General features: G+C 37.1%; 3 protein-coding genes across 4 annotated transcripts; 1 reads left to right on the plus strand and 2 right to left on the minus strand.

Annotated features, from left to right (window-relative positions):
- Positions 1–38: 38 nt before the first annotated feature.
- LOC149650646 (uncharacterized) lies at positions 39–13,493 on the minus strand. Of its 2 annotated transcripts, none has more exons than XM_089847216.1 (8): positions 13,191–13,493; positions 9,077–9,185; positions 1,821–2,011; positions 1,166–1,294; positions 968–1,099; positions 494–890; positions 330–431; positions 39–255 (listed from the first exon to the last, which is right to left on the minus strand). In XM_089847216.1, exons 2-8 carry the CDS (start codon positions 9,153–9,155, stop codon positions 197–199), a joined length of 1,089 nt encoding a protein of 362 aa, XP_089703342.1. In that variant the 5' UTR covers positions 9,156–9,185; positions 13,191–13,493; the 3' UTR covers positions 39–196. The 2 variants fall into 2 exon arrangements, with proteins under 2 accessions (XP_089703342.1, XP_089703343.1); XM_089847217.1 differs by lacking the exon at positions 13,191–13,493 and adding an exon at positions 9,306–9,375.
- A 3,465-nt stretch (positions 13,494–16,958) lies between these two features.
- Positions 16,959–19,413, plus strand: LOC149650647 (uncharacterized). Its single transcript, XM_089847246.1, has 8 exons — positions 16,959–17,727; positions 17,800–17,916; positions 17,985–18,138; positions 18,217–18,293; positions 18,363–18,560; positions 18,618–18,792; positions 18,882–18,967; positions 19,040–19,413. The coding sequence occupies exons 1-8, from the start codon at positions 17,517–17,519 to the stop codon at positions 19,351–19,353; spliced, it is 1,332 nt and encodes a 443-aa protein (XP_089703372.1). The 5' UTR covers positions 16,959–17,516; the 3' UTR covers positions 19,354–19,413.
- On the minus strand, positions 19,405–22,666 carry LOC149650648 (xylulose kinase-like). The gene is made up of 14 exons (XM_089847242.1): positions 22,168–22,666; positions 22,015–22,097; positions 21,802–21,952; positions 21,655–21,741; positions 21,392–21,586; positions 21,203–21,334; positions 21,065–21,124; positions 20,914–20,995; positions 20,682–20,838; positions 20,508–20,623; positions 20,367–20,440; positions 20,056–20,293; positions 19,914–20,005; positions 19,405–19,848 (listed from the first exon to the last, which is right to left on the minus strand). Exons 1-14 carry the CDS (start codon positions 22,225–22,227, stop codon positions 19,774–19,776), a joined length of 1,602 nt encoding a protein of 533 aa, XP_089703368.1. The 5' UTR covers positions 22,228–22,666; the 3' UTR covers positions 19,405–19,773.
- Between the last annotated feature and the right edge of the window lie 62 nt (positions 22,667–22,728).

Raw genomic sequence — 22,728 nt, forward strand, 5'->3', positions numbered from 1 at the left:
CCACTGGCTAGCGGAAGTATTAACAACGAATAATGATATTTGAGGGCTCGAGAAGTGGGGTTTTTTGTTTCCAACTACTACAGTCGTTGATATGAATTTTGTGAATATTTTTTTTTACTTCACCAAGGTTTAAGTCTCTTTATCTGGGTTGATTTGAAATATTGGAATGGTTTTTTTTTATACGGAAGTTGTGTCTTCAGTTTCCATTGTAAAGTCGTTCTCTTAAACTCTCAATTAGAGCCGTTGAAACTGTATCTATTTTTAAATAATATTAATTGTAGTGATTAGTTAGTGATCATATATTTAAGTTAATTTTGTTTAAAACTTACCTAATATTTTCTCTTGTGTCGCCTTGGAGAATTTCTTTTGGGAAAGTTCGCTTTCCAAGAATGACGCAAATTTTGACAGCAATTGTTCAGCAGACGCGTCATCTGAAAGCGTAAACAAATTATAGTTTTTCTCTGTACCAACGTTTCAACAGTTGCCAACTGACCTCTCATTAAACTTTGAGTAAACATATCTTTGGCCAACTGGTAGATAACTTTTTCCAAGAGGTATTCTTCGTAGAGCGCGCTACTAGCCACTTCTTTAACCTTTGAATCGGGGACAGGTTCGGAATTAGCTCTCTTATCAGTCGCAACTGGCTTGTGGTCATCTTCAACATGACTGCTATTCTTAACTGGCGCTTGCGTTGTTGATTTTACAACATGTTCCTCTAATTTGGGTTCGTTCTTTAAGTGTATAGACGGATTTCTCGCTGTTTGTTGTTGTTGTTGTGGTGGTTGTTGAGAGTCAACATTTTGAGTCTTAGACGGTGCGGAAAATTGCTTGCGTTTTTCGCCAGTTCTTTGAATTTGCTTCATTCTAGCGTGGAATTGTTTCGATTTTTCCTACACGTGTTTGAGATACGGTACAATTCAGTTCAATTCAATTCACGCTAGTGGTTTACCCCTTGAGTTAAACCTACCTGTTTCATTGGGTAGGGCATCGTATTGGTTTTCCATTGTTTGGCTTCCTGAGATAGAGCGTATTGATGTTTCATATTACTAAGTTCGCTTTTGACGCTTTCCAAGTATTGTATGGCTTCGTCTCTGTGAATCTAACGCGAAACAAAGGGTTATATACGTTGTTTCCTTGTAACGTATTTTATAACTAAGTATAATACCAAGCCTTCTTGTAGAAGTTCTTCTATGGCTAATGCCACGCCTTCTTCATCGCGAGTTTTAATGATGTATTCGGCTAGGTCTTGAGGTGTGTATCTGATTCCAGAGAATTTTCGGTAGGATTCGTTCTCCTGTAGTAGATAAGGGTTAGGGACAAACAGTAAGGGTCATTACCTTTCTTTGTGGTTGGTTATATATATATATATATATATACGAAAGATAAAACCAAAGTTTTAATCTATAAATACACGCCTGAGTCATAAGGGACTTTAACTATTTCTCGTGTAATGATATAATGTTTATTATTACTCTGTAATATGATATTCAATCTAATATCGCCTACAATCTCCTTTTTTTCGAAAGAAAACTCAATGTCTAAGGGCTGCAATCTTAAGTCTCTTTCTGGACTTTTTCGATCTATTCCTTAAGGATTTCCCCTTTGTCCAGTTCGCTACGCTAGCGCTAGCCAATCCTTCATTTAATAATGGCAGGGCCAGCAGTCAGCTTCCAAAGCCCAAAATAAAAACAATGGAGATGGAGAGAGAGAGAGAGAGAAAGAGAGAGAGAGAAAGAGAGAGAGAGAGAGAGAGAGAGAGAGAGAGAGAGAGAGAGAGAGAGAGAGAGAGAGAGGGAGAAAGTGGAAATATATCTCCGAACCTCGTTGTTATTGTTGTCTCGGGTTCGATCTGTCTCGCCTTTCCAGGTTGTTTTCTTTTGCGGAACGCTATTGGCCATTCGTGACCTATGACGGGAATTGGCCTCCTCTTTCAAATCAGCTTCCTCTCGGTCTCCTTCATCTTCCGGTCTTCCGGGATTGCCTTCCGCAACAGCTTTGTCTAATACTTCGCCTGTGATATGAAATAAATAATTATTTATTTAGTAGGAAATTAGTTTCTAAAACAATTTTTCTCAGACATTTTTAGATGAAACGTAAATTTTACTACGAATTATTTTACGAATAGTTATAATTTTAAACAGGCAAACAAAATGGACATAGAAGTTACATTTTCAACTCAAAATCGCCCTTAATTTATGTCAGGCTTATCAGAAACACCCTGTATACCTAACCCTTTTATTATCCACAAAACGGTTTTACTAAGTAAAACTATATGCCGTAAGGGTTATAATAATTCCCATTTCAGCAAAATGAAGCCATAAAAGTATGAAACTGATCCTTTTTTAAGCCATAAAAATGCGAATTCCCGCTTAAACCTCCACCCCCCTTTTTATATTATATTAAAAAATCTTGGAAAAACCAGTAAAATAACCTTCAGAGGCATTACGTGCTTGTAGCCCAGGACTTTTAGGGTTTGACCTAGAACATTTGAACATAAAGATGAAAATTGGTACATGTGTTGTTTTTGACCCAACAAAAAATATACTAAAAGTCCCCTGCTGTAGAGTGCGAGCTTTCGCCGCCATCTTGGAAAATGGCCGCCGGGAATGCCAGCTACAATGTATTCAACGTTCTTCTTCAAAAATTATGAAAATTGGTACACATTATGATTGGAACCACATAAACATCATGGCCAAATTTTACAGCTCTGTGTTCAATAGTTTGGTCGCCATATTGGAAAATGGCCGCCGTTAATGCTAGGTACAGTATATTTCACCATATTGTTGGAAAATTATGAAAATTTATAGGTATTACGATCAGAGCTGTGTGAACCTCATAGTAAAATATTGAAGCCATTAATCAGATAGTTTGGCCGCCATGTTGGAAAATGGCCGCCATCAATGTCATATAGATAGTGTATATGGTTCAAAAATTATGAAAATTGGTAATAATTATGCTTAAGACCGTCTCAGCATCATACTTGAATATTGAAGACGTGCTACTGTTAGTTTGGGCGCCATCTTCGAAAATGACTGCTGGAAATGCTAAATATATTTCAAATATATAAATCTTTTTGAAATTCCTTTTTTGAATAGATGATTTTCTTTAACGTAATAAACAACAAAAAATGGATATCTCGAAGTCGAAATTATCGACGCCATCTTTAAAAATGAAAACATGAAAATCATTGCCCTAAATTCTGAAAGAAAGAAAAGTTATTCTAAGCTGTTATTCTCAACATGTTGATTAGAGAATATGATTTAATATGGGGTTTATACATTCTACTGTTGTTTAAGATTAGAATTTAAACAGATCTCTAGCATATCATACATATTCATCGTCATCCTGAAGATTTTTCATAATAATTGCATGTCATAACCCTTGATTAGGCGCTAAACATAGCTGGGGGCCTTATCAGCGCCCCTTCCCATCATATTCCAAATTGAACCTGCGGAACTGCCCTCATGGTACACTGGATCGGCCAGTGGGACCAACAAACGCCACTTGAGCAGGTGACAGAAGCTGGACACCGTCAGCGGCGAGCCCAGTCAGGAGGTGGTCGGTAACAGGGAAGGGTTAAGGCAGCAGAAGACTCGAGAGGACGGGGGAGATCTCTCCAAGCACAAAAGTGCCATACGGCCCAAACAAATAGTGTATCCGCGACCCCTAAAGGATTGCCAATAACGGGGGCAAGCCAAGGCAACACCTGGGCGGGGGCGAAGCGGACGGGCAAAACCTTCACGGAATGGGGCAAGGAACGGTCTGAACCAAGGGCGAACCCAAGGAACTCCCGAACCGTCACACCGAACTCGGGCCCCCTCCGCCACGACAAATCCTTTGAGTTAAAAAGGTTAAGAGAACACTTTTTTCATTTACGTGCTGTAACTGGGTGTGGTAATGATGAGGCGTGGTTTAAAGTAATGACAGATAATCAACATCTTACAAATTTGTTGCTCTTTTTTAATGACCATATTGCATCTAAGGAAACCATAGCTGCTGCCGAAGGGAGATTTGTTTTCGCTTTTTTTAGGGTGATAATTGACACGTCACGCTTCAACTATGTAGAAATTATTCGTATAATGGAACCGTTGTCACACATAGTGTCAAGTCCTCATTTGATCTCGCTAAGCTTCATCCAACAACCGACACCGCAAAACTACATTTTTTTTCAAGCGTATCTTCAAGTCCAAAATAGCTAGGGAACGATTTAATCCCATTCACACCATTCTCCTTCCGGCATCAGATGATTTTGTAACACTCATTATTTGTACCTGCAGTCTGCAGAACATCTTGTATAAAGAACTGTGAATGCAGACGATCTGGATTAGCTTGCTGGGCAATGTGTGGTCATTGTCAAGGTATAAGCCGTAATAAAAAATCTTCAGGATGACGAGAAATATGAACGAAATGTTAAAAATGTGTCTTAAATCTAATCTTTATCGACATTAGAATGTATATACCCCATATAAAACGGTTTTTCATAACCAAAATCCGAGTAATATGGCTTTCCTTTTCTTTTTTCCAGATTTTAGGATAGTAATATTTCAGGGACCATTTTTGAAGATGGGTCGATAATTTAGACTCGAAAAAAGTTATTTTTATGGCGTTTTATACGTTCAAGAAAATCATCTACTCAATAAAAAAATATCGAAAAAATTTACATATAGGTAATATATTTGGCACTTCGAGCAGTCATTTTCGAAGATGACGCCCAAACTATCAGTAGCACGTCTTCAATATTCAAGTATGATATTTAGACGGTCTTCAACATAATAATTACCAATTTTCATAATTTTTGAACCATATACTGTATCTATATGACATTGATGGCGGCCATTTTCCAACATGGCGGCCAAACTATCTGTCTAATTGCTTCAATATTTTACCATGAGATTCACACAGCTCTGATTATAATACTTATCAATTTTCATAATTTTACAACAACATGGTGAAATATACTGTACCTAGCATTCACGGCGGCCATTTTCCAATATGGCGACCAAACTATTAAACACAGAGCTGTAAAATTTTGCCATGATGTTCATGTGGTTCCATTCATAATGTGTACCAATTTTCATAATTTTTGAAGAAGAACGTAGAATACATTGTAGCTGGAATTCACGGCGGCCATTTTCCAAGATGGCGGCGAAAGCTCGCGCTCTACAGCAGGGGACTTTTAGTATATTTTTTGTTGGGCCAAAAACAACCCATGTACCAATTTTCATCTTTATGTTCAAATGTTCTAGGTCAAGCCCTTTTTTGGCCTATCTGTCCTGGCCTATTGGCTCTACTTGGAAAAGACCGAATTAGAAGGTATAAAAGAAATATATTGCTTCGGGAGAAATAGTGTACTGGAATCCCTCTTAATCTTAGTGGTTGTTCATTCTCTACATTTTACAAAAAGAGTTTTGTGTTCTGTCATGACGTTTTTTCGGTTGTTCTCTTTTCTATCTCAAAAAGGCCGGGACATACCATTTTCTCCAGGGAAAAGTAATCCTTAAAGAAAAATGTATAAGGCTTAGTTTTCATTCACGTATTAAGGCGGGAAAGCGACGTCAGATGCAGAAGTCGTTTCTTTTTATCCTCAAGAACCGGGAAAACACTTTTTTTCTGTTGCCCAACTTCCCGCCTCTTATGTCTACCGCCAACTTCAACTCCCTCAAAATTCCTTTAAAATTCAGTTCGTGGGAGCTTCTTTTATTCAATTGGATTAAGGAGCCTTAAAATTCGAGTGGTTCTGAGTTTCCAATCTTTGGATGTCCGTTAAGAATTTTGAAAAATATTGATTTCCTGACTTTTGCAAGGTTTTTTTTTTACCACGTAAAATCTGGTCACCCGTGACCATTTATACGTCGTATTCAAGCTAGGTAATTGCCGTATTAATCAGACGACGGTAGTACCGTCAATCTTTGTCTATAGACCGTAAAAATTATAATTGTAGCGACCACTATTGAGTATTTGTTATTACGCCTAGATGTTAGCTTTTCCCTGAACACGGGTGTATGGCAGGAACAACATTTCTACAGGGGCTACGGATTATTATTTTTTGGGTCAATAAAACATTCATTCATTCATACGGGAAATTACATGTAACGCAAATCTCCTAGCAGTTAGCTTTGCCCTGAGCACTGGCGTGCAGCAGGAACAACATTTCTACAGGGGCAATGGGAAATAACATGTAGTTCAGACATCCTAGATGTTTGCTTTGCCCTGAGTCGTTTGTGATGTAAATAAATATTCATTCATTGCGGGTTAAATATTTATAGGTTTATTATGTGAGTCGTACAAAGTACAACCCTTTATATCATTGGAGCTCAGCTTTAAAATATGATATAATACGAAATATTTTTAAATTATCGATGAATTATAACCAAACCCGCTAGCTAGAAAATATTACGACCTATTTCGAATTACGCAATTGACTATAAAACCATAATCGCGTTAAGTAGCACGTTCTAGTAGGATTAGTTTTAATATTTAGTCAAACGTACGTGACTTTATCTCGGAAAACCAATAGACAGACGGTAAAGTTTGGTATACGTACCCACCCGGTAGTGAAAGTTTAAAACTACTTAAACCTATTTCGGTACATGGCATTTTATCGCCGTTTACGTGCGGAAATTCAGATTTTCCGCTTTAAATTTTAAAACGGGCTTGTATTTCTCTATGCAACGGGGTTTACTGGAAAGGGGTCGGATACTTTCGACTCATTCTAAGCCTCTCGTATTTGAGAAATACCAGGATATTTTTTTACAAGTTTCCGACCTCGAGATCCGAAAAGCGTACGCGGTACATCATGGCGTCAACTTGTTTTTATTATTCCTGAATTTTATAGAGGAACTATGTTCGTTCTAGAAAACTCCATTACTTCTCTGTCCTGATTTATTACGTTGAGCGTATTTTAAAATGTATGGACTCGTGCAGTAGCTATGAAACAAACAGAGCCTCACGCTCTGACAAGACTAGCGAACTTCCGCCGAGCTTCTCTATACAAATTTTTTCATTCACTGTTAATTCTTTTTGCTGAGATATATTTGTAAAACTTGCTGAAATGTAAGAATTCATTTTAGGGGCTTATATTTCTTCCCTGGGAGGCTCACCATTTTTGTTTGCTCTCCTGCTCATCAATCTTCTGATGGGGTAAATTCTATAACTGTTTGGTACTAAATCCTCAACAATCAACCTACAAACCTGATAATACTTATTAAATATAAATATCAAAGTTCCATGAAAAGTGTATGGGAGGGTGGGTAATCCATTAATTTTGAAACAGGTTCGCGTGTGATGTGATGTGATGTGATGTGGTTCAAACCCAAACCCTATTGCGCTATAGTAGCTTCTCTAATAGTCGTTCAGACCCGCCTCTGAATTCCGAATAGAGATCCTGTATTTGCCTTTGACCTTAATATCGCCAGAAGCAACTAATTAGACAAATCGATAAGTAATTTAGCCCAAGCTCTCGGTTTGCACGAGGGGGGGGGGAAGAAAACCCGTGGCCTAGTCTCGGCTGACAGGGGCACGCTGTTTTTCCTATTAATCAGACTTATATAAACACAGAAATGGAAAGTGACGTCATATACGGATAGAAGAAACCCCTTTTTTTGGCTTTTGTAACCGATAGACGTTGCACGCGCTTGTCTTTTGACGTCATTGGCAGACTGTTCAGGCGGGCCATGATTGCTTTGCCCCGTTACCCGTAGCAACGGAAAAAACCCTTTTTATTTCCGAGTGTGTAGCGAACTCGCGATATATAAGGGAAAAAAAGTGAAAGAAAAGCGTTGATTGAACACTTTTCTACTCTACTAGCTTCTATTTCTTTTATCGACTTGATACGGTGCCAAGAAACGAGCCAAGTTCTGTTTAGATCGAAGTGGAAGCGTGTTAAGTGAAGTACGGAGCGATAATCTGGAGCCCATTTCGGTCCCATACTCGGGGTCATCCCTTTCCACGCGCTAGTTTCGTTAAACCGCTCGTTAATAAATTTCCTGATTTACTTCGAATTGTGAACGTCTGATGCAGTGAATTGCCTTTTAAACTTGCCAATTTCCTTTTTATTTAGTCGATAACCGAGGCCCGCTTCTAACTCAATACCATCTCGTAAATTTGACCATGCCCTACTTTGAATGATCTTTTCCGAAGATAAGTCTTTTTTCTTACACCATCTTTCCAGATGGTAAATCCAGAATTATTTTTTTCTTCTCCAAAATACTAAAGTTTCGAAAACAACAAAAAACTATTGAATATTCATTCATCGAATTTAACGAGCTTTTGATGCGCGTTCAGTTATATACTGAAATATATCTTGTTTTGTAAAGAAAAAATTACCAAGGAAAGTTTTCTAGGCCTAGTTTTTTTGGTATTTTTTCCATTGCGCAAGCGAGATCAAGTAGAGCTGCACCATTTTGTAATGAATTAATTTTTTCTTAGTATAGTAAAACATCCAGGAAATACCTCTCATTCATGGATTATTTGAAACTAGCACCTCTGACCAATCACGTAACGCCCTTGCCTTTTTCTTAACAAAATTCCCGAGGCACGTGCTCAATGTCAAATTAAATTTAGCGCGAGATATAGAGCGTGCCACGAAAATTTTATTAACAAGGGCGTTACGCGATTGGTCGGAGGTGCGAATTTAAAATTATCCATGAAATCTCAAACTAATTTTGATTTTAAAATCATTCGGAATCTGTATTTCCTTAATGTTTTACTGTGCGTATTGGTCTTTTAATTAGTAGAGAAATAAAAAAATCCTTTTCACACTCCCTTTAAAGTATAAGACGATGGATTTCTAAAAAGAATGAATTTTAAATTCTATCCACTAAACAAAATGTCCGGAACTCATATTTTATAAATAATTCATGATTCTTTTGAAATGGCAATTTTAATGGCGCATATTTTCTATGGGATGTTCTTTTTTCTCTCTCCTATTTCTTTCAACTGTTATTGGTTTCTGTCCTTAAAAGTATAGTATATAATATTTGAATGAATAGGCCCTCTAGGCGCAGCATCCTGCAGTTTGGGACCGAATAATGTGTCGCGTCATTATTGACATAAGGAAAGAATTGTTGATACGTACCCGCTGGCTTGGAAACGGCTTCCGCTAGATGAATTGCCAGGAGGACCAATACCAGACTCGCTACTCCTTGTATCTTCATTGTTTAATAATGGCTTTGTCGTCTTTGAACCTGTTGAAAAAAATATATTGGTTCGGACTTTACTCTCGTAAATATACCGTCCAAAAATGTTTAGAAATCATTGTTTAAATCAGTTTCTTAATTAAATTTAAGTGGTCATCCGTAAAATACTTCAAACATAACTTGAACGGCAAAATGTTATATAACATTTTCGACTCAAAATCGTGCACCCAAAGAACATCCCCTTTGTTTTCCTTACTCCCTTTTAGTGAAAGATATATTTGACAAGCATTCTTTGCAATTAGAAAAGAGGACGTCGGAGTTGAGTTCAAAGGTCAACTGTCATAAGTTCTCTCATCTGATATTGATTAAAAAGTGGGGTGATGCCATGGGATGAATGTTCCCCCTTTAACGTTGGTAATATCTTTTAATTCTTCTCTTTTGAGCCTGAGCCCCTGTAATACGTTGAATTTACTGAATTATCCCACGAATACTAAAGCGTTCGATAATTCCGGACTCGATAGGCTGGAGGAGATTATATACTTTAGGAAACTAAACTCATTCTCGTGGGAAGTTTGTGTAAATTCTCGGGTGTACCGCTACTTCGTTTAGTTCCCATCTCTTGGTTTAGTTTAGTAGGCCCTTTCTAATTAGAAGCGTCAGCGATAAAACGAGAAAGTTTTAAATTGAGAAAAGGGAGTTAATTTTACGCCCGACGTTCACCCTGATGAGCCTGTCCCTTTGTTGTCTGTCATCTGGGACCGAATTTTCAGTCTTAAGTTTTATTAGTTCTGAAATTTTTATTACGCCGTCGTAAATTGTATAATATTTATAGTATAGAGTCTGTTTGAGGTTCGGTCTAATAGTTGAACAGTATAGTTTAATAGTAATAACGTTTCTATCGATGGTTGTAAAATTTAACAGTTAATCATCATTTATAATTTGAGTCTTAGCTCGATTTGTTGAAATCTCTGCATGGAGGCTTCAGCGATTCAAGGGCTTCGAAATAAGGCTTTTTGCAAACTGGTCCTCCATACTTTGGACTTGTATACAGACTTGCCTTATTTCGAAACCCGTCACTAATATCTTTAATAAATTAATATTACATCGTGGTAATGTAAGTTAGGCTTAAGTAAGAAAAGAAAAACATGTGTTGACATTTTTCGCCCCGAAAAGCCGTCTTTCTGGGATAAAAACTGAGACGTTGCATTAATTACCACCATCTGCGTGGAAGCGAGACCTCCTTCTTACAAATTAGTTCTTTATTTACGCGGCGTTCCGCTAGGAAGACTCTAAAAATTCTCTAAAAGCTAGCCACTTTATGGTCTGTTTCTAACTACAGCTGACAAGGCCTCTCCCCCCCCCGTGGCGCTACTTCCAATATAAGCTCATAATTTGAAGTAAACCATTGTTATCGAGTCGTGTTCAGCTATTTTTAATTTTTATTTGGTTTTGGTTTTGTCTTTTTGGATACTTCCATTAATGAACTTTTATTACTTTCGCTCTGATTCATTCGAGCTTCAGGCTTCCCCTAATTAGTAAGGGACGAAAAAAATCCAAATAAGATTAGGGCTAAATTACCACTATACTACAGATGGCTTTGAAAGTCTAATCATTAAAATTTTCCATTGAAGTCTTTTTTCTCTGTGTCCGTTTTAGAATTTCTTTCAGCCTATTGAAGTTTTTCGAAATCAGTAGCTTCCATTAATTTTTTTTGTGTCTGTTGTTTTTATAAAATTCCCGGGAATCAGTTTCGAAGTTTCTAATGGATGCTAATGTACTTCTCTCAAGGAGATGAAAGAAGAATGGATGATGAAACGAAAATAGAGAAAGGAAATAGGCCTAACAATCCCCCCCCCGATCAATTCCAAACTTTCAAAGGTTTTATGTTAAAAAAGAAATTTTTACGGTTTATTTTATGCTTATTCACGTCTTTTATAATAATTTAAATTCGAACTGCATGGGCTTGAATTTAAGTCAAAAAGCAAAGATAAAGTAATTTAATTCAAATTTTTGTAATGAATACCAGCGTGAGTGCGGCAATGGATATAACGGGACTGGGTGTCCGACAATTAAAAGAATTTAAAAATAGGTTGAGCGACAATGAAACCGGCAGAATAAACGATAAAATACTCTAGGAAGTTCATGATGACGCTAGAAACGTTACGCCAGTAAAAGGACATCTCCTCCTCCCATATCTCAACCCAAAATATCATAGTATCACCCAAGAGTATTCCCTGTGTGGCTTCTACGCGTTCCTATCGGTACTCAATGCCCCTCCCCTCACTTTCTGTCATCTTACTTTCTTTCTTTTTTGGGGTAAGGGTTTCTCAATCAATATTATCCGGGACGGCCCGAGACTGATCAAAAGAAAAGTAATTTCGAGCATGGACTTTCTTTTTCGTTTGGGTTCTCTCTTTTGGGGCTCTTATACCGTTACACCAAATATAATTGAAGGCTCTCTCACTTTCGCGGATGTAGTCGAAGTCCCTAGGAACGGAAATCTAGTAACGCAACGGTGTTCTAACTTCTTCCAAGGAATTCCTTTGAGGTTTTGTAAGGAAACCGTTTCGTTTTTCCTTAGAACTCCTCGTTCTCGTCTTCTATTCTTTTCTTTTTTATATATATCCTTTTGGTATATCCCTTTTAATAGAATCCCCAGCCAGTATCATTAACCGCGTTGCATCATGGGGCGCCTTTGAATTAATACGTAATAATCTACTCTTTTTATTTTCACGCCTAATTCTTTTTTTTTTGGTTCGGTTGGTTCTATGAAGAGTCAGGGTTTGAATCTTTGATAAATTTCTATACGGAAACGCAAATTAGCGTGGTTAATTTATTACTAATTGCATATTTTCTCTTGATAGCGCTTTTTATCAATTAAGCGAAGTTGACTATAGCTGGAGTGGTTTGGTTCGGTTTATCTGATGATTTTGAAGAATCAAAGGGCATAGGTTAATGTTGCTTTTAACTATTACGGAAATAATATTCACTATCAAAATTAGGTTGCTAATTTAATTAAGACAATTTGAAATCATTGCATTCCTCTTTGCGTAGTTTTCAAGTTCACTCCCCATGCACTTGTTAAAGAATTTTTCTTCAGTGTTGGATAAATCATAATTAAAATTTTTAGTCGACCCAATTAAAAAGAGCTCTGTAGATTGACACTGTACACTTTTGTATCGTTTAGTTAAGGGGTTTATTTAGGTCAACTATGGGCTTAAAGAGACGACATCTCTCAAACGTCGACCTAAAATTCCTTCCCTTCCGAAGGGCCGAAGCTTCTCCTTATAACTCTCTCTCTCTCCCTCTCTCCTGTCCCTCTGTTTAGGCTAACTAGAACCATTAGAAGCAAAGGCGTAGGGAAAGGCGATTTTGGAAGTGGGCCAATATCCTAATCGTATTTACCTATTCTCAAATTATGGTCCAACAAAAAAAAAAAATTAAAAACTAGGGCTTGAAGATAATCTTTACCTAAATTTAGTAATATTTTTGGAGAGAATTTTTGATTTTGTCAGCTTGGTATAATTTTATTTTTATGTTTTCAAAGACGTGAATAATTGTTGCCATGCTTAACATTCCTTTTATTTGATATTGCAAGTGAAAATTGCAATGTTTTGATATTTCAAGTGAAAATTGTAATGTTTTGATATTTCAAGTGAAAATTAATGTTTTGACATTTCTGTTTTTGGATATTTCACGTGGAAAGCACATTTATTTAAATTTCATAAATGTTAAGATAACCTTCTGAAACTCATTTAATAAGTTGAACACTTTCCCTCATGTTTGCCAGTGATTACCCCCTCGCGTTTACCAGAACAAATTGATCGTCTACTTAATAATACATTCATTTAAATTTAAAATCTCCACTAGTCATTAATTAAATACCCCATTTATTATTATACACGCATTATTCCTTACATTTCCCAATAATAAATACTTGAGTATCGCAAACTGAATGCGCTATTGACTTCCCATTTCGATATAAAACGTAAATTCACGCAATAAAAGTACTATACAATAATATCGCATCAATTTTATGGAAACGATACTCACGGATTTTGCGTAACGCGATCTTTGCCTCGGTCGGTCGGTAATACAGTCAGTCTTTATGTCTGGATATAAAAGTTTTTTCGCCGCCTGTAAAGAGGTTTTTCCCCCAGTTTATTCGCGACTTTCCTCTAGCTCGGCTACTCTGTCTTTGGGGTTATCGCGTGATTTTGAGTGGTTTTGGCGCGTTTTTTAGCTCGCTTTTGACCCGGTCTGGATCTGCTCGGGACTGCTACGGGGCGCCACTGGATACTGTTTCAGTTCTCCCCTTATTGGTTCTGCCTTTTCAGAGTGGTCGATAAGCTAGATTTCTCAATGACGCACGCGCTCGCTTTAGTCTCCTATGTACCCTCTTCTTGGCCTTTACTTATATGGCGGGAAAAGTCCCACCCCCTCTGGAGGTTCCCAGATATCTGAGCTTGGAGAGACTACCAGGCGATGCCAGCTATACATGGACCCATAATGACGTCAGTGTTTGGGTTACGGGAATATTGGTGTTTGGGGTCATTGTGTAGTACTGATATGATTATGTTTTTCCTATATTTTGGTTTAAAGTCACGCAAGGACCTTACGGTTTTGTATAAATATGCCACTAGAGTACCCTTCTCAGCCTGTGAGAATTCAACCACTCCCCTAGGGGTAAGAAGTTCTGTTTATCAGACGCCACTTAACCAATGGCGGCTCAGTAGTCCTTGATTGTTTTTAAGACTAATTAAACGCTTATTATTTTGTAGTAAGAGATTATTTATTTAATTTTAATATTTAATTCCTTTATATTTAGAAAAATGCCATTCTTTTAAGGTACAATGTTACGTTACTTGAACTTTTTTAATCTTTAATTTGCGGTTGCAATTAGGCCTTGTAATTAAAGCGTGTTAAAATATGAGTGTATTTAATGATAACAAGGACTTTGGTTTAAGGATTGGTATAATATTTTTTTTATCATAAAAACTCATTTTTACGCTTCATATACCTTTACCTTTGAAATATTTTAAAATCCTTTGGAGCTTTTTGGCAAAAATAGCTGGAATCATCAATTTTGGTTTCGCAAACTTTCTTCGCCCATCCATTTCTTCCATTTTTTTTTGTCACCCTTCTTTATAGAGAATAAAAATTCCATACATAAACGCAGTACCGTCTAGGACGCTACGAAGAACTTTTTATTACATTTCGTTTTGTTGGATAGGGCCAAGAAGTAAGAATGGAACGTTGCTCGCAAACGAATGAATCTATATTTTATTTTAAAGTGTCTGTAAAGTACTAGCGGTGGGTGGGTAACATTATTTGAAATACGTCACAGGTACCACGTGACGCCAAGTTACAAAGACTACTCCGCCTGGAGTGGAACTGGACACTTATAGTCCTTTAATTGTTTTCCCCCGCCAGATTGAAGCGCGAATTCCTCGAAGTGCTAATGTAGTTTGTGAAATAAAACAAACTAAGTTTCTTTGAACCACTCCTCTCCTTTCTTGGTCACGTGCTGATGACTTATTCAAATACTCTTTAAACTACCCGCCTCTACCAACTTTACAGACACTTTAAGGGGCGCGAATTCCTGTATAATAATATATATACCTGCTTAGAAAACAAAGTCCAGAGAGGTATAACCAAAAGTGAATAAAGTTGGAGTAGAAATGAGAGTAAAATTTTGGGAAAAATTCCAGCGCCACTTTCGTGAGAAATTGGAACTGGGGTTGATAGTACATTTGGCAGGAGACAAAATATAAAATTTGAACTTTACCAGTTCGGGGTCAAACTCTCTCGGTCTCAGAAAACCTAACTCTTGCCTTACACTCTCTCAATTTTTTAGTCATTAATCCGTTTCACTTTGAAAATGCATTGTCTTTACAGTTTTTCTCTATTTGTTTCTGCCAGTATTTATATTACATATACCTAAGCTGTACCCTTTTCTCTGGTGTATTCTACAATTGGAAGGGAACTGTACGCGTAGAGCCTTCTCTTTTTCTTGAACAAAGTTCTCGCACCGTTTCCTTCCTTCAGGCCTTTTTTCTCATCTTATTCTTAGTTTTTTTTTCTCTTTAGACAGAATGAAATAAAACAATGTTTGCTCGTAGGCCTAGAATATTACTTTTAAAGTTAATATTGTTCATTGTTGCCAAGGAAGCGTGTTCCTCCTTTTTTTCTCTGAATTATTTTGGGAAGGGAATCAAACGCATATTAAAACTTGGTTTTAAACAAGTGGTCGCAATTAAAAGTGAGGATTTTATAGTCAACTATATACAGAACATCCCCCTTAATTTATAGCAGACTTATCAGAAACACCCTGTACATAGATTTTAAATGAAATTTACCTTCTTTGGGTCAAACAAAAAAACACCTCTGACCTGGTCAAGTTGTACCGACTAATCTGTCACGATTCTCCGCTCTAAAATTTACGATAAAACCTTTTTCGAAAGGTGGTAGGTTTTAGGTGTTTTACTTTACCTTTAATACCTCTACACTCCTAACGTCGAAATGACCCAACCTTATCGCTCAAGTACGCGCTTTGCTAGATAAGACATAAGTTCGTATTGCCACGCCGATAAGGCTAGCTTTATAAATGGCTTCTCTGTATAGCCTAGCAGCGTTTAGTAAAACTCTTAAATCATAGTTTCTATTTTTAGTTAATATATCAAGCAAAAAGATCAAATTTAATGAAATACCACAGGTATCCAATATGTATCGCTATAATATTGCCGAAACTACATGTCCCTATTGCCAATAGTGACATAATCCACCGAACCCACGACTTTTTTTTTTGTTTTAAACAAAAATAAAATGTAATATAATGGAAAAAAGAAAGGAATTTTTTGGCGAGTTTCTGTCGGTCGTTATTGGATGTAAGCCTCCGAAATATCGATTCTTTCCGGAAATGTATTGTGAATTCGATCGGCGGCGTCATCGCGAAATTCTTGCCATTTTCTCTTCCCGAACACGTCCACCCTCTCCTTGCACGGTACCATTTTTTAAAGCCACAACCCCCTAAATTCCACGACTCCTGCCCGGTGTGTAACTTCAAAGAGATTTCGAAACCGGAGGAACAATTCCTCACGCCATAAACCTAGCATTGACTTCAAGGAGCAATTTTATTTCAAAGTGTACGCTACTCCTTATCATTATTCTCGCATAAACACCCTCGCAAAGTCGAAACACACGATGGGTTTGAAGATTAATGACACTGACACCCATGCACCTACGCGTTGTTATAAAAACGATTTGACCTCTGCTCTTTAGGCGTCCTAATCTGACTTTTAATAAATGGTTCAGTCCTATAATATACTCGTCTGACATCGGTGGTTAGTATTTTCTGTTTTCAACCTAAAGGGTTGAAATATCAATGGAGATTTAGTGGTTTTTTAGGATATGACTCGCTTGATTAAAGGCCGACTTCCATCGAAAAGGGTTCTTACGAATTGAAAACCGTGCATCGAGAGTAACAATGGAGCGACCGTGCCGATTTTCGAATCCCCTCTGGACAAAATTTTGAGGGGTTCTTACGAACTGAAAACCTTGATACGGGGGTTCTTACGAACTGAAGATAAACAATAGATATTTTCCTTCAGAGGGTCGTAAAAATCGGGAATAAAATATTTAAGAGACTTTCTATTGTTTATCTTCAGTTCGTAAGAACCCGCGTAGCAAGGTTTTCAGTTCGTAAGAACCCCTCCAAATTTTGCCCCAGTGGGGACTCGAAAATTGGCATGGTCGCTCTATTGTTAAGAATCGATGCACGGTCTTCAGTTCGTAAGAACCCTTTTCGGTGGAAGTCGGCCTTTAAGAACCCATAAAAGTTCCCGAGAACATACGAATATTCTTCTTAGGTTTGCCTAAGTTTGCACGGGGGAAGCTGAGGTTACGGCTCAATTCTATCTTCTCTGGTTTTTTAATGGGGTTTTTCTTGGATTGATATGAATTTCGGTGTTTTTCCTCCAAAGGATGGTTTTTAGGCCTACATATTTCATTTCTTAAGAAGAAAGTTTTATTTAGGAAAATACTCTTCAGTTTGTAATTTTCTAAAACTTTAAATGAAAATATCGCATCGTATTGAACCGGTACATAAACCTTTCACGAATAAAAATAACCCGTTTACTCGTATTTACTAGTTTCCATTGACAGTTAATTATCGTAATTAACAGTTTAATATTGATTTGCAAAGCGAAAAGCGAAACAAAACTTACCTTTTAACGTATCTGTTAAGTTACTAATCGTGGTGTAATCAAAAATTCTTATCTCAAATTTTTTATCTCTCGTGCGAATTTGACGTACCTTTTTGTTTCGTATATTTTATTATAATCCTCTGACATTTAACAACATCGTACATTATTCGCAAAAATGGCGTCAATTTACTTAAAATGTTTATTTATAAGCGTGTTTGCTGTAAGTGTGGCTATCGAGGGGGAATTAGATTGGCTGAATTGTAAACCGGATAAAATTTGCGAACGCGTGTTTTGTCCGGATTTGTCAAATTGCGTTGAACCTAATATGGAAGTTGTTAAGAAAGGCGGACTTTGCGGTTGTTGCGACACTTGCGTCCGACTTTTAAGTGAGTATTGTAATTGCGATATCGCTGAGATTTTTGATGATGTTAAATTAATTGGGGTAATTTAAATAATAGATAAAGGCGCTTCGTGCACACCTATTGCTAAACCCGCTGGTTTGGTAGAAAACGTGGCGAAATGTATGCCCGGTCTAAAATGCCATGAAACTGATGAACGATGCGTCGAAGAAGATGGTTAGTATTGTTAGTAGAATTGAACTATCGTGAACTTTAATTTTTTTGTTTCTTAATTTGAAATGAAGAGGAAGATAAGTTACCAATTTGTCTGCGAGTAAGAAAAATGCGTGAAGAGATTCAGCAAAATGATTTATACGATTTACCATTTCGCAAAGATCTTTGGATGCCCGAATGTGACGAAAAAGGATTTTTTAAAGCTAAACAATGCAAAGACAAAAAGTACGAAACGATCAAAATTTCTTTATAATTACCGCTTTTATCGATAAGAAATTTGATATAAAATTCTAAATCTAATAGATGCATGTGTTTAGCCAAAAATGGGGAACGTTTATTTGGTAACGCCGAAGTAGAACTCTCCGCTAATATGACATGTGGTAGGGTTCACGCGACACTTACGCTAGATTAGAATTTTTAATAGAAATTAAGTACGAGTTGGAATTCAGGTTGCTCCGTTGCCGTCCACGAAGACAGAATGACTGAACCGCAAGCTTGGATGACCAAAGCTCACTTCAGGTGCACGAAAACGGGAGATTACGAGGAATTGCAATGCTACGAGAATTTATGCTATTGCGCTGATCAAAAAACGGGGAAACCCAAAGGAGCCATGGTTCTTATAGATCATCACGAATTCCTCCCTTGTTGTAAGGTTCGATGGATATGTTGAGCTGTATTTGCATATTGATCTGGTTCCTAATTAGATAAGCAAAGATCCGCTAAGGAATTAACATACTTGACAAAATGCGAAAAGCAAGAAATACGAGAGAGCAAAATGTTTTACGAATTTTATCAAAAGGGGATTGTTATTGATGGTTTCAAAACGGTAACGTGCGATTTGGATGGTAGTTTCTCAGCGCGTCAATGTGATCCTCAAGCGTACGTTATTCTGGTCATACATTTTTTCCAAAATACCGTGCATTTCGTGATTTCATTTCAGAAATATTCTTTTCGTCGATATTTTTTAGTTGTTATTGCACAGATAGAAACGCGACCTCCTTAAGAAGTTACAAAATAGACAGAGCAGCTGCTGATGAATTGAAAATGACCTGTCGTAAGTGCAAAATCAGCTATTACGTTGGCTCTACCCTAAACATTAAATTTTCAACGTTAATCCCCGAAAAAGGATGCGCTAGAGATGAACACGACAACGAAGCGAATTTCGCTCGATTTCCCACATTAAGATGCGGTAACATGGGTCAATTTGAATACCATCAATGTAACGGAAAGGATTGCTTTTGCGCCGATGAAGATGGGGATTATATAACGGAAGCCGTTTTATACCAAGAAGAACTTACTAATCAATGCAGAGAACTTAGAGTAATGCTGGAATTAGAAGCGATGTTACGAGAGATAAACCAATTTGGCTACGCTGCTACACTGAAACGAATGTTGACAACGACAACGCAAAAATCGATTGATATTGCAACGAAGAAATAATTTATTCATCGGACAACAACACCAAGAAGAATAATTTATCACAATAAAACCAATTTTCTAACATCGTTTTCTTTTATTACGGGTATAAAACTATTAACAGGTGTACATTATGCGCGGGTTATTGCAAATTATTATTATTCTTATTGTTACGTTGTGCAGTTATTGAGTATTTTATTTAGGCACTATATTTAAAATTAAGTGCAGAAGCTAATTACAGAAGTACATAAACTATATCTAAGGCATTTACTTTTCGCTAATTTCGGTGGAATGTCATCATTCATATATATATATTAAGTATAAAATTAATAACAAAAATTATAACGATTAAAAATTAAGTATGTTTCGTAATGGTACATGTTTAACAGTTGGAAGAAACGATTTTGAACTGAATAGTTATAATAGAAGATTTAACAAAACTAGTTAACTTTTAATGTTTTTCTCTGAAAGGAGGGTACTTTCCAGTTTACGGTAACGCGCAACCATTGGCTTGTAAATCTGTCAACAAAAATTGCGCATCCTTTTCAAACCAATTGCCACCCCACCATATGCAATTTTCTTACCTCTTCCGCGTCTTTTGCTGGTTTAGCCGCTAATTTGAACTCTTCCGTTGTTACAAACATTTTCTCGAATTGCGCGTTGTTGCCTAATAAAGCTGTAAAGATAATTAATATTACGCGTAACGTCACGTGACATTACGCTTACCATATTTGGCCATATAAGCTGCTCCCAAACTCGCTGAGTTTGCCGAATCTTGTACGTAAACTGGGCTGTTAAAAACATCCGCGAGCACTTGCAACAACGATTCGTTACATGTTGCACCCCCGGTTGCTAAAACTCTACTACCAACGATGAACCCTAAATCTTCAGCGTGCGCGCGTTTGGCTAAACATTGACCTTCAACTACAGCTCGTACTTCAACTTCTTTCGAAAACCTGGACACCTTAATAGAAACCGCGCTACTTGTTATTCATATCCGTATTTTTCTTTAACCATTAATGATAATTCTAGCTCACTTTATCGTTATTTTTATTAAACCTGTAGTCACCCTCAACTGGTGGGATAATCTCCATTAAGTCGTAATATAACCCTAAAAATGTTAAGATAAGAGTTGACTACAACTAGGGCTAACTTAAATGTACAAGTAACGTGCGTGCCTATATTGCCAAAGTTTCCTCTTGGCGTGCTATTCAATAATTCCGTAAAAATATCCCAAGAACCTTCCGCGCATGAATCGCAAATTCGTTGTCTCGTAAGAGACCCATTTTTAAAGCTACGTAAGAAATTCATCAGTAAGCTTCTACGCATAATAAGTAGTATTGTTTTAGTACCAAAGTAGGCCCATGTACGAATTAGGGTCTATTGGATTTATAAATATATTCCCTATTAAGTTTGGCTTTGGGTTGGACAACCATATGAAGACGGTATCGCTCGTTCCTAGACTGACCGCCATGTCTTGTTCACGTAAACGTAGACCGACTAACGAAGCTGCACCGATTAATTAAAATTTTGTTCTTTATATAATCTGCCCCAGTTTTTTCGCAAAACGCAGTTTAATTTTACCAGGATTATCCCCAATAAACGCTGCAACTTTGCAATTTGGCGAAAAGTTGTAGCGTTGGACATAATAGCTCGAAATTGGTCCCTATGTGTTAGAGTTCTTCATTCAATACCATTTTCAGTTACCATATTACCACTTTTTTGTTTGTTTTACCAAAATTGTGTTTGATGCGACTGGTGGTCCTAACTTTTCATCCAAATCTGGTGCGCATGCCTGAAAGAAATTCATTCATTTTTCTTGACGCGTCACGCATACAATCCATTAACATTATTCATGATTTTCAACACTAACATGAATACAATCCATGCACCATTTTTTCGTGTTGATATCTAATAAATTCATGCCAGAACCATCGCTGTAATCGATGCTAGCGTAATCTCCGAGTAAAATAGATGCTAAAAAACTGCTGACTAGTGAAACTCTCTGCAAGAAACGTTTATTGAGATGACAAAACAGTTCAATATCAATTGAACAACGCACTTCGGTGCTCTTATAAGCTTCGGGTCTTGTAAGGAACAATTTGGCAATTTGATTGCCCGTGAATCGTTCTATTGCCCTGGATCCGGTGATTTTCGCAACCGCTTCAGCCCCTCCCATAAATGTTTCTAATATCTGGCATTGTTCTGTTGTGCTGGAATCCATCCAAACTGGCGAATCTGATATGCTAAAGCATCCCTATCGCACAAAACTTAACGGTAAAAAACACCAAATTGCAATTGCAACCCATAGTTTAATTTACCGACCTGCAATTGATCATGCAAGAAATTATCAGGATTTAAATTTTGCAGCTTGGTTTTAGTGCCATATTTCCAAAATACGCTGCCATGTTGCTATAACACGCGTCAAAATTATATTGATGGAATTTAAGCACCTATAGTGGGCTCCCTTACCTGCCCAGCCCCTGACACCCCAGCTACGGTACTAAAATCTAACCCGTTAACTTTGAGTTTTTCTAAGAGTATGTCTAAAGCCTTTATCCACATGATTGAGGGTGCAGTGACCCTCTTACCATCAGGGTGTTTGTGAACACCTCCGTGTGTTCTGTCAAAAACATGTTTTATTTAAATTTTAATATCCCCATCACTGTGTGTGTGTTTTTTTACCGGTATTCCGGCAAATCATTATCAAAAGCTACTGAAGCTTCGAAGACGATTTCTAGTAGGTCGTTCACAACCGTTGCTTTTAGCTTTCAAAGTTTTAAAAACATGTTAACATTTTTTTAAACATTCGAGAGCCTAGTTGGGGCGCAATGTTACCTGCTGGGTACTGAGATCGAATCCAATATAATTATGCTCACAATCCCCAAAATTCGACATTTTACTTTAACATATATATATTAAGTATAAATATAATTATAGTCTCATGCTAAAAACATCAGTGTATAAAGGCCCAAAAATGTGTTTTACAGGAACTTCGCCATTTTGTTTTAGAATGTAAACGTCCTCAAAAAACGATAAATAAGGAATTTTCTAGTCGTAACTCAATGTTGAAAAGTGTTCCCCAAAACCCTAGTGGTGAACATGTACACATAATGTAAAATGTATGGGGAATTTCCTTTTCCCGTTAGGAAACACGTGTTCTATGTTTAATATTGATGTTTCTACTTTTGTAAATATTTTTGTAATTCTGTTTCCATGGAAACCAGCTTATCAGCTGTTTCCATATGTATTTGTTCAATTATTACGCGGTTAGTAATTAGCATACATTTATTAATTTAATCAAAAAGTGTTTAAAAATTGCGTCTCGAAATGGTCTCGCTTTTATTACGACCAAAAAATTTGAAGGGAAAAATGGCTTGTAGCAGACGACATTGGAGG

Source organism: Phalangium opilio, unplaced genomic scaffold, assembly GCF_054372755.1.
Source record: "Phalangium opilio isolate 3A_F unplaced genomic scaffold, DU_Popi_V2 ptg000082l_1, whole genome shotgun sequence".
NCBI classification, from domain to species: domain Eukaryota; kingdom Metazoa; phylum Arthropoda; class Arachnida; order Opiliones; family Phalangiidae; genus Phalangium; species Phalangium opilio.

Coding starts and splice junctions, on each gene's coding strand:
- LOC149650646 (XM_089847216.1), bottom strand. CDS start 9,155: ATGAAGATACAAGGAGTAGCGAGTCTGGTATTGGTCCTCCTGGCAATT. Junction 432..493: donor TACTCAAAGTTTAATGAGAG/GTCAGTTGGCAA, acceptor TTACGCTTTCAG/ATGACGCGTCTGCTGAACAA. Junction 256..329: donor GACACAAGAGAAAATATTAG/GTAAGTTTTAAA, acceptor ATTTAAAAATAG/ATACAGTTTCAACGGCTCTA.
- LOC149650647 (XM_089847246.1), top strand. CDS start 17,517: ATGGCGTCAATTTACTTAAAATGTTTATTTATAAGCGTGTTTGCTGTA. Junction 17,917..17,984: donor ACGATGCGTCGAAGAAGATG/GTTAGTATTGTT, acceptor TTTGAAATGAAG/AGGAAGATAAGTTACCAATT. Junction 18,968..19,039: donor TGAATTGAAAATGACCTGTC/GTAAGTGCAAAA, acceptor TCCCCGAAAAAG/GATGCGCTAGAGATGAACAC.
- LOC149650648 (XM_089847242.1), bottom strand. CDS start 22,227: ATGTCGAATTTTGGGGATTGTGAGCATAATTATATTGGATTCGATCTC. Junction 20,839..20,913: donor GTTTATTGGGGATAATCCTG/GTAAAATTAAAC, acceptor TAATCGGTGCAG/CTTCGTTAGTCGGTCTACGT. Junction 20,294..20,366: donor TTAATAAAAATAACGATAAA/GTGAGCTAGAAT, acceptor GTTTCTATTAAG/GTGTCCAGGTTTTCGAAAGA.